The following is a 17,960-nucleotide window of genomic DNA, read 5'->3' on the forward strand; positions in this document are numbered from 1 at the left end:
TGGAAGCACTGGAAACCATGGTGGTTATGAGAAGTATTTCATCTGCCATTAAATTGTTGTAGCATTACATTCTTACCAAAATGCAACTAGAACTTCAGTAAATATCTAAAATAGGTGAAAAGTATTATTTTGTGATCACATTTTACTACACTTAAGTATATACTATTGTTAATGAATTAAGCGTCTAGTAAACGAATGCCAAAATAAAGATGGCATAAAGAGCGCAAGAGTGTCTCAATATGTCAAGCCCGGTGGTTTAAAGATTACTGAATAAATGAAGCACATGTTATTTCTCTAACAAAATAAACATTTTACTGGGTCCTAAAGCAAATTTACACCTGTTGCCCTGTTTTACTATATGTTCAGAATCAGAACGCCACACATGATGAAGAATAAATGTGTTAATAATGGATTTAAAAAAAGAAAAGGTAAAAATATATAAATAAGGTGATGATATTTCTCTTTATTTAGAAGTTATTACACACTGTATGCTGTGACTCTGATCTGGGGAACATTAAAGAAATTCATAGCCAGACATCAGACTCTGTTTCCTTTTAATCAAATTACTAATCATCTAAATGACTCATTTAACATCAGGTACTACATGTTTTTACTGCAATTTATTGTCATACCTGACACATGTATTCACTTAGAATTTTATTCAAAAGCACAGATTTGTTAAATTGATTACACTTAGCAGTCAAAATGACAGTACATCAATACCTACATACAGTATTTTAAACAATAATTTTATATTCATGGTTTAGAATTCTGCTTCTGAGGAAAACAACTTTTGATGCAGTAGATATTTTCCATGGTGCAACTGTAGTATAGCATCAGAAATAAATTAATGATTAAAAGTAGATAATTTGTCCACAAACGGGAAAAAACACTTAAAAAAATTGTTCATCAAATATCGAACAGCAAACTTGAAAAAGCACTAACATAAAACCAGTTGTTGTTTTTTTTGTCAAAATCTTTGATATGCAAATGTTTGTTACACACTCTCATACACACACATACATACAGTATGTACATATATTTAGGGGTGTAACGATAGTTTTTATTTAATGCTAAAAGACTCTTTTAGACTCTCCTCTGCTTGCTTCTTTTTGATTAACTTCCAGGTCAAGGGTATTTCAGCAGGGTGAGCATTATATTCTTTAGCAAACTTAGAGTTGAACCGGGCCATCACATATTTCCAGTAATCTGAGGCCTGTATGCTAGCGTCTGCTGGGATGTGCCAGTCAGGAAAGATTTCTCTGTATCTTTTGTAAGGATGAGACTTGAAATTAGTCTCAAAGCACTCAAATGTTGTTTCACTGTGGACATCTGTTGAGCAGATATCAGTCACTAATTTTTCATTGCGTATATACATGTAGGATCCAAGTCCCTGTGGTCTGTGTACTGAAGCACAGTGATCAGTGTGAGCTTCTCCTCCAGCCTCACATGGAGCGCTGCAGAATGGACACTGTTTCCCACATCCAAACACTCTCTTGAAGAGCTCATCCTGGGGTTTAATCTTGAGTTTGCAGAGTTTGCCCTGTATGTCGACTTTCTTCAGATGTTCCTTCAGTGTCTGTTCCATCTCCTCTACAGATTTGGTCAGCCAGCCAGCAAATGGCTCTTGAGATGCATTGTTTAGGACCATCACTGTTTCTAGAGCATCTTTGGGAATTATTAGCTTTTGTTCAAGCTTCTTGCATATGCAATGTATGAATCCTTTGATACCATCTTCATTTGTCTCATTCAGTGCCATTTTGACAGCTTCTAATATCTCCTTAGTGATTCCTCTAAGGTGACCTTCCTCCAACTCAAACACTTCATGTCCGTTTGAAAACTGTTTGGTGATTTGATCTAATATCCAGCCCTTAACAAAACGCTCATATGAGCTGATGTATTTTACATACTGTTCAAACTTATCTTCATTCACAAGTTCCTTTAAGAGTGAGTACTGGAAAAATGCACGAGTGCTGAACTGAAATGCATTTTTTCCCTGAAGCATTTTGTCAACGATGTCTGGACCCAAGGAGCTGTAGATGAATGTCTCAACTGCAGGCATCAAGCACAGTTTAGTGAATTCTTCTGCCTTTCTCTGACACTGATCGCGATCATGAAACAGGTCCTTGAAATCATTGCGATATTTGTCTTTAAACTGATCAAGGCATCTACGTGGGTCATTCTCCTTGATGAAACACTCATGCATGTCTTGAAATTCTCTTGCAGAAGACCCACAAATGTGCAATTTGAGAGATAGTTCAAATTCCTCTGAAAATCCTACATTCTTGTTGGACATTAATCTGTCATCAATTATCTTTAGAATCTCATGAATGTAGGTGTCATGGTAATCTAAACGTCTCTCTCTCTTGTCCATGACTAAATGAGAGCATGTGTTAATTATATCATCTGCCAAATTCTTTAGGTCCACAGTAGAGTTGTCGCTGATGATACGTTTGAGTAATTTTTTGAAGAAATTCTCTTTGGTGACTTTGAACACCCCTGTGCCATAATTGTTCAGATTAACTGATGTTAATTTCTCTGCAACAGAACTTCCCTTCTGCTTCATGTTTTCTCGCAGTTGCCTGAAAACACAATCAGATATACTTCTTTTCTTCAGTCCAGTAAATGACAGCTCATTTATGGTGTCTCGCCATATTTGTTCAAAAAATCCATCAAGCTCTTTGTCAGTCGTTTGTGCATCACTCTTTGAGCGGTTGTTTTTGCGTAACTCCTCCAGTAGACCCAGCACTTTTTTCTCCATTGTATCAGTGAATGTTTTCTTGATGTTGTCCAGATTATTCATTCCTCTCCTAATGTCCACTGTTGCCTCAAGCTGCATAAGCAAAGAGCTCTCAGTTTCCCTCCTGAGACATTTTACGCTGCTCACAAAGTCTTCTTTGTACTTTTCCACAAGGTAGACATGACCCTCTGTTTGTTCAAAGTATTTGGACAGATTTTCCATTGTGGTCTTTTCCAAGGTGTCAAGCTCTGTGACAGCTTCATGTTTCAGTTTGCAGAAGAGATCATTCAGATCTGATTTGTCTGATTTCAGTTTGAATGTCTCAAAATTTGACACTCTGGTTTCAGCTTGAGTTGACCAAGAGTGCATATGCTTCTTGAAAGACCATTCCCATTTGTGGAATTCTGTGCACAGTCTCATGTATGCATCGGCCACCAAGCTGTTCCTAAAGCTAAATATGAAGTTTTCATATTTGACTGCATTCCATAAGCTTTTTGTCCACTCCAAAAATTCTGTTATGTTGTTTCCAGATGTTTTGTTTTTGCATTTTCCAATTACATCAATCATGTTCTTTTTAAGGTCATAGACAGCCTCGGAGTAGCCAGCGTTCACTGGTGCCATTGGAGGATTTCCATGCCAGAGCCCAGGGATATACCAGTTGCAGGTCTCTGGATCATACTCAATCACATCACTGAACTTTTTATACTCCTCCTTGTTCTCCATTTTAGCTGCCGCTTCTGTCATCTCATTCAGCTGCTCCAGCAGAAGCTTTCGATCTCTCATGTTCTTGTTATGGGCTGATACATCAGCAACATTTTGGTGGACGAACAGACACTTGGGTTTTTTACCTATTTCCTTCATTCTGATGAAAGCATGGACTACAATCTGCAAAATGTCCTTCATCTCTGTGGAATTCTCCATTGCGATGTTGATGATTGTGATATCACTCAATCCAACAACAAGTGTAGCTAATTCATTGTCATGTTCATGACTATCGTCTAGTTTTGCCAGTTCAGGTGATTTCAGACCTTCAGTGTCAATTATCACTAAATAATCACAACCAAGTTCTTTCTTGATGTCCTCTGTGACTTTGATCAGCTGCATAAAAGCTCCTCTGGTGCATCTTCCACTGCTGACGGCAAACTGAACTCCAAACATGGTGTTTAGCAGGGTGGACTTCCCTGTGCTCTGGACTCCTAAAACTGTGACCACCAAGATTGTATTGTTGGGCTGCACCGAAGAGTTCAGATACACAAGCACATCACTCACCCATCTGAGAGGAATATTTGATGCATCTCCATCAACCAGTTCCAGAGGAAAGCCATCCAACATCAGCTCAGCACATAGCCGAGGCAAGTGTAGCATTTGTTTACGCGATTCTACGTTTTCTGGAAGTGACACTGCGGCTTCATAGAGTTGGCCCATTTCTCGCAGAAAGTGCTCTATTCCTAAAGAACTGTTAGAGATCTGTTGGTCAAGCTGTGCGATTTCCTCTTTGTTTTCGGAAAATTTCTGACACTTTTCTTTGTACTGCTCACGGAGGCCTGAGAGGTTTTTTCGCGAGAGATTGTCAAGGTTCATCCGCATCCACTTCAAGAAGTAGGGCCTCTCCTGGCTCGAACTTAGTGCACTAACAAAGCAGGACATTGCCTCTGAGATGTCATATTTACTTTGTTGTTTCCTGAGTTCTTTTTTTTTTATCTGGAGATCACTCTTGTATGTCTCTATGTTTTGATTACCAGCTTTCCGGAGTCTGCATTCCTCTTTTTCCAGTTTTGCTAAATCTTTCCAGATTTGACCTTGGAGGGGGAGCTGATCTTTCTTGAACTGCAGTGTTTCCTTTATATTTGTCGTTAAGACATGTGCATTATTTTTTGCTTTCTGGCAATTTTGAATGTCTTCATCAACTTGAATTCCGAGTTCATGTGCTATAGTGTCCATTTCCTCCAGACAAGCTTTTTTGCCATGATTATTAATTATGTGATTTACTACAGAATGCAGATTTTTGACAAAATTTGCATCGTTTTGATTGTTCTTCAGAATGATGTTGTTTTTCTTCAAACTCATTTCAGATGCGGTCCTTTTCAGCTGCTCTAAATCAATTTTTTTACTTTGCACATTGCCCACTAAAAAAAACTGTGCTTTAGCATGTTGGTTGGTAAGTAACTTGTAGTTTGTGTCCAGATTGTCAAAGAACACAAAAACTGCAGTGGAGGTCTGGCATAAGAAAGAGTACTGTGTTTCAAAGGTCCGGATGTCACCTCTCAAGTTTGCAACAGCCACAGGTTCAGGAAAAACATCAATGTTTTTGTTTCCACAAGGTAGATACCAACCCATCTCCACTAATCCATTTGATATCTTTCTTGGAATGTCTCCGCAGTCCATGTCATGATGTACAAAAGTGTCATGATATTGTTGGGGATTGCTGAGCAATTTGTTTAAGATCTGAGATTTAGAAATGCTGCAGTCACCAAGTCTAACAAAGGACACTAGGGGGAGCTCAGAGTGAACAATTCTTTCCTCCACAAAACCTTTTGAGTCTAACAAGGAATGAGGTCTAAATTTTTTCACAATATCTCGCATGGCCCAAAGCATGTACGTGCACTGTTGTGTGTCACACTTTGGAAGTAGTAAAGGAACAGAGAACTGACACATTGACATTTTCGTGACCATTTCCTGTTGAAGAAAACCATCTGCACAAAGAAACAGGGCATTCACTATATCTAAAGGGTTTACGCTGCTATTCTGATCATTCAGAAAATCAAATGTGTCATTGTACAAATCTAAGCTTTGCAAATCCTCAATCTCATCTGATGAATATTTGACACTTCTTGCAGTCACATTCACCATCATCAGTTTCTTCAGGAACAGCCATGGCAAAGACGACAGAGACTGGGCTGGCTCATCTGTCACTGACCTTTTGTCAATCTGTAGCACATCGCTGAGTGAGAGTTTGTTCGGGTAGTATTGCTCCAACCCCAAATCATGTAAAAGGCTCTGGATGTTTGTTTCTGTTGAAAAAGCAAGCATTTAATCAATTGTTTCTCCTCATTTTGTTTCTCCTCATTTCACAATTTAAAAAATGTATCAAATAAAATGAGGCATGTAAATGTTTGTTGTGAAGTTTGCTATATTATACTTACTGGTTTGAGCATATGTGACAGCTTCTTTGCTTCTGTTGCCATTTGGAAGAACTTTAGTAATGTGAAAAGAGTACTTCTTTCCAGGAATTAGGTCACAGAAAACCAAAGTTCTTGATTCTTTTATCTCTTCCTGAATGATTTTTCCATTGTGGCTGCAAACAACATGAAACTTGTTCTCCTCACTGCCAGATGCATCCCAAATAAGAGTAACTGATGTTGTGCCTACACTCTCAACCTTGAAATTTTCAGGTGGGACTGGCCCTGCAATCATGAAAACATTTATGTTGTTAATTCTTTTTTCAATTTCAAAGACACATTGTCATACAATTCTAGATTCATACTGCATGGATAGACAGAAAGATAATTACTGGTGCATGCAGTCACTTCAACTCCCACACTTCGTTTTTCATTGTCTAATATTGAAACAAGGGTGAAAGTGTATTCAGTTCCTGGACATAGATCTTCCACCTCTATGGCTGTGTCATTTGTGGTGATAGTAGAGGTCTTTGCAGCGGCGGTCTCATAGTAGGTCACCTCAAATGTAGATATATTGTCTGGGCTTTCCCAAGCAAGAGTAACAGAACTGGTCCCAATAAGCTGCACTAAAATTCCACTTGGTGCAGGAACGTCTGTGGAAACAAGAAGCATACATTTTCAACTTCTGGAAAGAGTATTAAAAAGTACTGTCAGTAGTGATTGGTTTATCTGTATGAATATGCATTCACTAATGCAATCTCTGCATGTCAGATGACAAGGGGAAAAAAAATCTTTTGTAATAATGTGCACTGATGCGTTATGCAAAACAAGACCAAAAATGTGTATTAAGAAAGAAAATGTTTCCGTAAAAACGTAACCTTGGTTAAGTTAGTAAACAAACGGTTATGTAACGGTTCACTCGACATTTCGTCAATAGCTGATGCTCTTTGAAATTTGAAATTTATTTGAAGGATAACCCCTTGAGATGCACCATCTCGTTTTCGAGGGGGTCCTTAGAACCAGCACGAATACAGACAACAGGTTACATTGTATAACACATAATTCTTCACATTCATAACAACATTTAGCTCTCCATAACTATCTCCTCACATACCAGCCCACTAAGTACATTGATACAATAAGTATACAGTTATCACACATAACATGCAGGTTCAGTGCCGTTCAGTATAATGAAGTTCACGTGATAATTGAAAGTGGGTATAATCAAAAGCAAGAGCATGTATTCTGCAAATGATCATGTAGTAATGGCCTAAAGAGATTAACCGAGGTAATGGATCTGATTGCACTTGGTAAATTGTTCCAATCTGATGGAGCTTTAAATTTGAATGCCCGACGACCTACTTATTTATTAATTTTGGGAACGTAAAAAAATAATTGATCGAAGTGCCTTAAATTATATGAAGAGTGAAATGGAATTAGATATTGTTTTAGATACAGAGGATAATTTAAGTGATAACATTTTAAAATAAACTGAAGCCAGTGAAAATGCCTTCTTGAATTTAATGATAGCCAATTTAATAATTCATACATTTGGCAGTGATGCGTTTTGTATGGACACCTCAGTACATATCTGCAAAGATTATTATAAACAACATTGAGAGGACGAAGATTTGTCAAGTCAAGTCATGTCAAGTTTATTTATATAGCGCTTTTCACAATACAGATTGTATCAAAGCAGCTTCACAGTATTAAATTAAAATAATACATCAATGTTTGTTTCTAGTGGAAAACGTCCACGTTTGGTAATACTGATCAATAGTATTGTTGATTGATTAATTAAATTAAATATCCCCAAATATGATATGATAGTCGATATGATATTTTCTTAATAACTAAGTCAATATGTGATCTAAATGACAATTGAGAATCAAGCAAAATACCTAAATATTTAAACTCATCAACTTTTAACACTGGAGTTCCATCTATAAAATTAATTGAGTAGTCAGTTGGTAGTGATATTTGTTTTGTATTAAACAACATATAATAAGACTTATTTTTGTTTAGCAAAAGTTTGTTATAAGTAAACCAGTTTTGAACTACGTCAAAATCAGATTGCAGTGATCGTTGAATATAAGAAATATCAGAGCTAGAAAAATAAATAACAGTATCATCTGCATAAAACTGAATTTGACAATTAGAACAAACCTGTGGAAGATTATTTATAAAAATAGAAAACAATAACGGTCCAAGAGATGAGCCCTGAGGTACTCCTCTATCAATAGTTTTAAAATCCGAGAAACTTCACTGATATAAAACACATTGTTGTCTATGGTGTAAATATGAATTAAACCAAAGTAAAGAAGATCTTGAAAGGCCAATATCATACAGTTTATCTAAAAGAAGATAATGGTCAACTAAATCAAAAGCTTTGGTTAAATCAATAAATATGGCACCAGTTAATTTATTACAATCAAAAGAAGATGTAAACTTGTTGTAGAAAAATTTGGTCGGAAGCCGGACTGAAAAGGAGATATAATATTGGAATCATTAAAATCATTGGAATCATGATAATTGATTGAAAATTATTTTTTCAAATATTTTCACCACGCTATTAATTATTGAGATTGGTCTATAATTATTAATGTCATGTTGATCACCGTTTTTATACAATGGAGTAACTCTGGTACATTTCCAAGATATTGGGGTGGTGCATGTTGTCAATGATAATTTAAATAAATCAGACAAAAGGTAAGCCAGGACATGTGAGGCCATTTTCAGAAACTTGATTTCCAAACCATCTGGGCCTGCACTGCTATCTGAATCTAAACTGGCGATAACTTGCTGAACTTATATAGGACTGATGAGTCTAAAGGAGAAGGAGTTTTCACAAATATGATTAGGAGTTTTCAAATTAGAATTGAGATCAGAAAAATCAGAGGGTATAGGACTACCTTTGGTAAAGTATTGATTAAATGCATCGGCAATTTCAATGGAATCATTAACAATTTCATTATTTATTCGTATTAAATTAGTTTGTTTTTTAGATGAAAAATTGGTTAAATTATTAATTCTGTCCCAGAATACTTTGGGATTGTTATAATCTGTTGCTAGATGTTTGTTGTACATACATTCCTCAACTTCTTATAAGTATCCCATTCTGTAGAATCCCTTGTTGAGCGGTATTTTCTCCAAGCTCTATCTCTATCTTTGAAAAGATTTATTAAATCACCATTTATCCAAGGCAAGTGTCTTCCCTTAACTTTGGTTATTTTCCAAGGTGCATGTTTATCAATAATTTTGGTAACTTCTAAATAAAAATAGTTCCATGCATCTTCAACAAATGGGATTAACTGAAATCTATCCCAGTTAATGTTAGTCATGTCTTGGATAAAGTGTTCAGAATTAATATTTTTTGATTGTCTGACCCTAATTAATTTTGGAGGTAGACGAGGTATGTTTATTTTCCAGACACAGTAGATCATAGAATGATCACTAAATGAGTCTGACAAAACTCCAGATGAAATAATCCTATCTGGATGTGTGACTAGGATCCAGTCTAGCAAGGATGATGATTTGGAATCCGTTCTGGTGGGTTCTGTTATAAGTTGTGTTAAATTTGAACTACTAAATAAATTACGATCAAAATTATCATTTCAGTGTGATCATCAAGGGAATTAATAGTTGATATAATACATTTAGTGGATTCAACCGGAGCTTTGGGGGGGTCTATAAATATTGCCTATTATTAATTGTTTATTTTAATGAAGAATTATTTTAACAAATAAAAATTCAAAATACAAGGGATTCTCCTTTGGTGTAACAAGTTCTGAGACTAGAGTTGAGGAAATATATGTAGCCACTCCTCCTCCTCTAGAGTCACGATCAGCTCTGTATAAAACATAATTGTCAAGTTTTATATCATCATCTGATATCGTACTATTGAGCCAGGTCTCGGAAAGTGTGATTACATTAGGTTTATTATAAGTAAGCCAGGCTCATAAAAGGTCAATTTTGGGTAGTAAACTTCTAATATTCAGATGAATGATATACATACCTTTACTGATGTTCATAGTACAGTTTTGACATGACAGTAAACAAACAGTCCGACAAACGAAACATAGCAGTAATAAGGACTAGCAGTAAAAAGGTAGAAAAGAGAGCTTACACCCTCATACACATATACACACACATTTCTACATAAAAATATAATCTAAACAAATAAAAATTAACCAAGCTCAGTCTGCTTTTTAGCGTTTTGTTAGATGGACTAGAGAATGTAAATAATGAGCTGAATTCATACTACTGGTCAAAACCTCAAACATCCCACCCCTCCCTCTGGGAAAAAATAAATAATAATAATGTAAGAAAAAGGGGAAAGAAATAAAGTACAATATGCTTCATTAGTAAATTGCTACCATTTACCAGTCAAAAATAATAATCATTTCACAAAGTTTAAGTCCGGGCAGCTTAAGAAACAAAGGGGGCGGTGATTCACAACGACCTGCTATCAGCCGCTGCTAAGGTGGTGTACTTGTTGTGAGTTTACGGCAATTTATACGATTTACGGCAAATAGAGGTCACGTTGGTTCAGCCACAAGTGGCCTGCCGCCCACATCAGACCATGAAAAAACAAAAAATCTGATAAAAAAAATACCAAAACTGCTTAAGATCTGACACAAACAGAAAAATACTGTCAATAGGACTAACAGAAAAAAAAAAAAGAATGAAAATCATGCAGTATTACGGAGGTCCCATGGGAGCATCACGAAGGAAGACCTCTGCCTCCTCGGGGGAACGGAGAGTGGTGACCTTACCATCCACAGTTACCCTCAGCGTTGCGGGATACTGTAACGAGTAATTAATATCCAGCTTTCGGAGTATCTTCTTAATGGGATCAAACTGACAGCGTTTCTCGAGAAGAGCAGAGCTGTAATCTGGGTAGATGTAAATACGCGTCCCCTGGTACTGAAGATGCCCCTTCTCCCGGGCAAGTCGGAACATTTTCATCTTGTCCTGAAGGTTCAGGAGCTTTATCAGGATTGACCTTGCACCCGATTTGGAGTTGGGATTACGCACGGTTGGAGTACGATGTGCCCTTTCAATCACTGCTATGGGGAACGCAATCCAACAACACTGTATTATTAGTGCAGGAATGTCCCAGCCCATAAGGCAGAAAAGAGGCCCTGCGAGCCTGGCCCAGGGATGGAAGCTTGATGGCATTAACAAAGTGAGCAGACTGGACAGGGGTTATTACTGGCAGTAGTGCTTGGTACAGGGAAAAAACTTAGGCTGGGTGGCAATCCGTAATGGAAGTCGGAAAGATATGTACCATAGATAAGCACCACTCTCCAGTGGAGTGTGATGCACTTAAATATTTAATAAAGTTGTTGGCATCCAGCAAACCATAGTCTAACCCTATGACTGTATGTCCTCTCTGATCTGGTTGATGACCTGTGGGAGCAGGGCCACTGGTGGAAAGGCATACAGGCGCGCTCGAGAGAAAAATATTGCTACATTGGGAAAAATATTAGATCTCCTTCGAGTCGAAGGGTTCCACTTCCGCCTGCCCACAGACACTCCAGATCAACTGAACCATCTGGGGGTGAAGTCTCCATTCCCCTAGAGTCACACCACTCCGGGAAAGCATGTCCGCACCCTGGTTCAGCCTGCCCGGCACATGTACTGCCCTGACCGAAGGTTGTACTGTGCCCAGAGGAGGAGTCTCACCAGTCTGTTCAGAGGGTGCGATCTCAGGCCTCCTTGGTGGTTTATGTATGCGACCACTGTCATGTTGTCCGACCGGACCAGGACATGGTGGTCTCTCAAGTCTGGCAAAAAGGCCTTACACCAGCTGCACCACCATCATCTCCAGACAGCTGATGTGCCAGTGGAGCTTCAGACCTGACCAGGTGCCGAACGTTGACCTGCTATTGCACACCATGCCCCAACCTTTGTGGGAGGCATCTGTAGGCATCAAGTACAATTGTGGAGCCAGGACTAAAATGGTCACGTATGAGACAGGCCTAGTGGAATGAATGAGGAGGCTCCAGCACCAGCATCCTTTGCAACGTCTTTAGCAGACAAAGATTTGAATGATTCCCTGAGTCACTGAATTTTCAGAGAGCGCTCCGGCAACAGCCAGGTCTACATCTGGGCAGAGTCGAATGCCACAAGCAGGAAACATATTCGCTGGCTGGGTGAAAGCAAGCTTTTCACCAGGTTGATTCTGAAGCCCATACACTCTAAGTGGCATAGCTCATCCCTCAACAGGGCCATAATAAATCAGTCGTTGAGATAAGGATGCGTACCATCTTCTGTCTCAGGGGGGAGAGTGCCGCATCCATTTCGGGAAGGTGAAGGGTGGTAGTGACAGTCCGAATGTTAGGACGGTAAACTGGGAAGCCACTCCTTTGAACGCAAACCTCAAGAACAGTCTTTGATGAGAGGCTATCTGCATATGAAAGTATACATTTCACTGAGCAAATCTGAGAGGGGATTTGTTTCAAGGTTAGCATTTTGAACTGCGTCTCATGAAGGCACGGTTCAGTAGAATCCGATCGAGGATGGGCCTATTTTTGGTTTGCAGCACATGATCCTCGCTGTCTCAGACCATAGACAGGACCATGTCTCTGAAGCGGGGTGGGGGGGTCTGTGAGCAAACTGGATGCTCTGAGGTGGAGAGCTGACCCTTGCGCTGTTGAGAGCGTGAGAAGGGAGAAAACCTCTTTTGTTGAAGGTGTTTTTTTGTTGTTTTTTCTCCACTGCAACAGTAATGAACTGCTTTATTGCACAAACACTCAGTGGGACAACACCAGCATTGCTAACAAACACACAGTCTCCACCGCTCGGAACTGAACAGAGGGGTGGAGGATAAACACAGGAGCTTGGGGGCTGTCCCAATCAAAGCGGGAAGAAGCAGCCTCCTTACTTCTTAGGAAGACTGCTTGAGCTGCTGCTCAGGGTCCGACACTGGGCCTGAGCAGGTGCCGGCGTTGGCATGACGTACTGCTGGGTCGTCGAGGACCTGGTACTATTTGAAAATGTAGCGCCTTCTGAGCCGCGGTGAAGCGTTCTGCAAAGCCGTCCACTGCCGAGCCGATAAGCCAAAGCTTGTGCTCAAGGTGGCAGGCTGCCGTGTAAGCCTTGGCCGCCAGGGTTGATGTGTCCCTGCAGGGGTTAGAGAGATGGGCAGCTCGGTCGGGCCTTTCAGCCGAGGGCCGCAGGTGGACAGAGGTGCGTAGTGACAGCCTCTTCCGGTGGGGTTCTCATATCCCCTCTGCTCCACGGCATCAACAGAGGTGAGGGTGGACAAAACTGATGAGTGGACGTGAGCCAAATAGTGAGCCTCGGCACGGCTAGGCAGGCAATGCACTTCAAGTGCCACAATCGTGGCACAACCTTTTGAAACAAACGTTGCTGAAATTTGCTCTTTTAAAATGTGAGATCAGGGTAGAGGTGTTGGTCTCTATTTACATTAGGAGGATGGGACGGTATGAAAATTTCATAACACGATAATAGTGACGAAAAATTATCGTGATTATCAATATTATCACGGTTTTGTTAAAAACCGAGATGAAAGTGTTCAAAAATAACTGATGCTCACTCTAAAAACATTTCAACAAGTTTTATATTTGAAAATCAACAAACAACAAATAAAACAAGCAGCTCTATGCACTTTTTAAAGCAAGATTCAATTCTGTGGCATTTCCTTCCTTATAATGACCGTCGTCAATAGCAACGCATTATAACACAGCGCACATCCATGTGTGACAACGGACTCTCGTTTCATTCAAATACAACTTGCCGTCTTGCGTCTCCGTTTTTGATTGTACTGAAAATGAAATCAGAGTTGATTTATTGTTTACAGAGTTTGATGATATTTTTGTGATCATCTTGTCTGGACGATTGTTTTGTACGCTGTACAAAATTAATTTATAAACAGGTAAGATTTAAAACATTAATCTCAATTCAATATGTCCCCATAATTATGTGATAAAAAAAATCGGTGTAATAAGTGTACAATGAATACATTATTATCCCTTAAATGTCACTTAATAGTCTTGTTTGAACTTGTTTGTTCGTCTTTGGCTCAAATCCACTTGCTGCAAACTTTTCTTCGCGGAAGCTTCACGTTTATTTCAAGTGAGTGAGATGAAATATTTTAACTCAAAACAACATTTTGTGCCCAATTATTTCCCCTACAGTATGTAGTTTTGGTATTGAGGTCAAAGTTAACTTGCCTTGCGTTTGCTATTAACAGTGGGTGATGGTCACACAAGACGACTCGGCAGATGTAGGGCCCTATTTTAACGATCTGAAACGCAAGTGTCAAAGCGCAAAGCGCAAGTAACTTTGTGGGCGGGTCTCGGCGCTGTTGCTATTTTCCCGGCGGGATAAATGACTCTTGCGCCCGACGCAAATCTAAAAGGGGTTGGTCTGAAGTAGCTTCATTATTCATAGGTGTGGTTTGGGCGTAACGTGAAATAAACCAATCAGAGCGACATCTCACATTCCCTTTAAGAGCAGGCGCGCTTTTTCTAAGCGGATTCCTATTATAACGGCGGATTTGCCAGGCGCGCGCCAGGAGCGGTTCACAGCCGAGGAGACCGACGTCCTCGTCACGGCCGTAAAACACAGAGAAGTGACATTGGGGATGGAGAAACAAACACACCCAAATTAGCTTCGGTTAAACAGGCGTATGATAATTTGGGCGTGTGATTAAATGTGTAAGCTAGATTTATGCCTATTTTATTTTCACATCTTCATGGACACAACAATGATTTCCCTCGTGTATTAATATGAATAAATGAATGAAATCTTTATTTCGAACAATTAAAAAATAAATTAAACCAAAGACAGCAACACATTAAATATCCATCAATAAAAATAAAACAAAATCAAGAAAAACAAAACCTTTTTTTTTTTTTTTTTGCATAATAATCACACTGTTCGAAAAGGGATATGTAGAAGCCCTAGGCTTATCAAGACCTACAAGACCTAATATTTTTCCTAGTAATAATGTATGATTTGCAAAAATTCTATTCTTAAAATAGCATGAATAACATGCGCAACGCGCCACTGACTTTAGACTAGGTTTTTCCTGGTCACTGGCGGAATTGTTTTCTAAACCTGCAAAATAGCATGAGGGAACGTTTGCGCCGGAACACGCCTCCTCTTTGCGCTGAACCGCCCCGGGGAGCGCAAGTGTATTTGCTCGTTAACCGACGCGCGTCTGTGGAGGGAAAAGTCCGCTTTGCGCGGGTGCAAAATAGGAATGATACATGCGTCAGTGTACAAAGTCAATTGCGCTGGGTGCAAGATAGGGCCCCTTAAGTGTTTCCCCTTATTGCAGTGACTTTTTTTATGCATGTTCTGCAGACAGGGTGACCATCCTTGATTAAGTTCCCTCAGGACTTTTGTGAAAGCTAAAATATGACCACACCTCAGATTTGGTCCATGGTCACTGCCTTCCGCCATTCCTTCTTAAATAAAATAAATAAATAAAAAACATTGCGTGCTGCGGTTGCGTCAAACTGTTTCTGGCTGGACAGGATTTACAGTGAGTTATTAAAATCGCAATAATCAAAAACGGTTTTAATGATAATTAAATTTTAAACGATAATAATAACCGTCAGTACATTTTATCGTGGTTTATAGTGATACCGGTAATCGTCCCATCCCTATATGCGTGTAGATTACGTGCGTCTCAGAGTTCAAATGCTGCTCCATGTGAACTGTTATCATTTACATTTGTGAAGCGTGTCTCTAACTCCATCTCTGCATGCTGTGAGTTTGGGTTACTTATAACATTCATCTGGGAATGCAATGTGCGCCATCAGATTTGTAAGGTGAATAATTTATAAACCTATGCCAACACAGGAGAATATATCATTATGTTTATAAATATGCGCACTGTTCATCACGATTTCAAAATAAATGTTTAAACTGTCTGAGTTTTGATGTCCACATATTCTTTTTCAAGAAATTACAGTGGCTGTAGCATTTTTATCATAAAGAAACGGGCAAATATTAAATTACATGTCGTTTGGCCAAAATTAAACATGTATTTGATCTGCTGTAAAGTGCAATAACACCAGGCTGCTGGCGCCCCTTGCAGGCATGTTATAATACATAATGTCTTATTTATATTGTGTATATTTTGTATTTTGACAGTGATGTTCTATGAAACCATATGACTACTTGCTTTTGATTCTTTATTTGAAGTATATATTACTATAAGTATATAATATAATTTCCTCGTTATGTATTTTAAGTTAAAGGCTTAGGCCTATGTCTTTGCTTACGTCTATTTTTATTACCACACAAAAAAATCTGATTACTCGATTAATCATCAAAATAATCGACATATTACACGATTACCAAAATGATTGTTATTGAAAGCCCTGCTAGAAAGTCTTGCGAGCATTTTATTTTGCATATTCTGACAACAAGTGTCTTGTTAAACTTAACAGACTTCAATGAATGAGCGCCTGTGGGCGCATGCATGCCAAACTAAAATACACATTTTGCTAAAATTTTGTTTGTTAGAAATGAAGATTTAAAAATACACATGTAACAGAAGTGATCATATTTATGAGAGAAGGGACAGTAAAGGGACTATTGTTGGTTTAGCCCATTAATGTGATATAAATACTGTGTTCAGAAGAGTGGATATGTGTGTTCCTCATACAAGTTAACATTTTGTGGGGGTTTTTTTTATTTTTTATTATCATTTTTTATTTAGTCATTTTAATTTCTGCTTTAAAATAGTAAGCAACCAGTTAGATTTCCACAGCTCATTTTTCCTGGAGTTTTTTTGTCTACTGAAATTTCCTGGAAAGATATGTTTGCAGTTTTTCGTCAGCAGAACAATTAAAAAACAACTGTTTTTACTGTTATCGAAATAACAGTACAACCCACTGAAGTGATGTATGTCTATCCCTCACAGCCTCGCTTTCATTCCCATTAAAAATAAAAGTTGGCGCTGCTGCTGTGGATAAGGCCTGTTGTAATGATAAAGGCCATTTATATGTCTTTACCTGTTGTATGAGATAAACATGTTCATTTAAATTATGGCCAACATTCCAAAATCATTATTGTGCACAAAGATGCATATAACTGTATTACCTTGATGTAACTTGGAAACATCTTCCTTGTGATTGGACTCAACAGCACATGCTCCTGTTTGTTGTTTGTCTTCAAGGTGTTCACAAGCGTCTTCAAATTCCTTGATTTTGAAAGTTTTTCAAGAATTAGTGGCATGCAAACTCAGGTCTGTCAAGACTAAATTTGACTAAATAAAATGCAAATTGTCTGCAACTCTCTGTCTAAATCACTTTGTTTGCAAATAAATCTGCCTTATGAAAGAAAGAAAAAGTGGTGCTTACTTCATCCTCACTGGGGCAGTCCATTTTCCTTGAGCGTTGATTGAGACTCCTATAAGAAATCTGATGCAGATTTAATTACATAGTAGGCTATAAATATGATTCAGTAGAGTAGTGTTATTAAAATGGTGGCTTCATTTCAAAATTACATTAAATAATCTCACACTGTATTTTGGATTTAAAGCTTTCTTAATGATTTGGTACATTTCTATTTGCAAACCATTTTACTTATCTATAATGTGATGTAGCCATGTGAAATTTACAACCATAAATTGACTGAATCACGAAAAAAATGTGTAATAAACACAACCACAAAAATAATTTCTTAAACGACAAATATAACTTAACCACCAGGGATAAATCATATATCAAATATTCTTGCACTCGCATGAATTATCATTACGTGATTAACCAATTCTTGGTTTTCACAATAACATAATAATAACACTATAGGCAAATAAAGACGGTGATTCAGCAAATCTTATCGATTAGTACTTACAACTTATCCACTTATCAAGTGGAGGAAAACCTCTGCATTTGAAAGTCGTAACTCCAGATCTTCTTTTGACGGGGCGGGAACTCTAAACAAATTTATACCCTAAAAAAGTGAGTGACTCACCAGACTAAACCATTTAGGCAACTAGTATATTTTGCAATAGCGTTTATACCCTGTTAGTTTAAGCGCTTTAAGAATACTTACGTTTGCTTATACAATTTAATTTTCTCCTAATTAACCTAAGGTTTTACGCCTTAAAT

At 38.3% G+C, this 17,960-nt stretch overlaps 1 protein-coding gene across 1 annotated transcript in view; it reads right to left on the reverse strand.

Moving 5' to 3' along the window:
• LOC311287161 (interferon-induced very large GTPase 1-like) overlaps positions 1–17,942 on the reverse strand; it is an 18,890-nt gene extending 948 nt beyond the window's left edge. Inside the window, exons 1-7 of the mRNA XM_084403808.1 lie at positions 17,905–17,942; positions 17,704–17,785; positions 17,208–17,267; positions 16,948–17,047; positions 6,252–6,512; positions 5,884–6,144; positions 1–5,751 (exon numbers count right to left, since the gene is read on the reverse strand). The exon at positions 1–5,751 is cut by the window's left edge and continues 948 nt beyond it. Of these exons, the coding sequence (XP_084259934.1) occupies positions 1,064–5,751; positions 5,884–6,144; positions 6,252–6,512; positions 16,948–17,047; positions 17,208–17,231 (5,334 nt within the window). The 5' untranslated portion in view covers positions 17,232–17,267; positions 17,704–17,785; positions 17,905–17,942 and the 3' untranslated portion in view covers positions 1–1,063. The remainder of the gene's footprint in view (positions 5,752–5,883; positions 6,145–6,251; positions 6,513–16,947; positions 17,048–17,207; positions 17,268–17,703; positions 17,786–17,904) is intronic.
• Between the last annotated feature and the right edge of the window lie 18 nt (positions 17,943–17,960).

The sequence above is a fragment of the Rutilus rutilus genome (genome assembly GCF_951802725.1).
Source record: "Rutilus rutilus genome assembly, chromosome: 3".
Lineage (NCBI taxonomy): Eukaryota > Metazoa > Chordata > Actinopteri > Cypriniformes > Leuciscidae > Rutilus > Rutilus rutilus.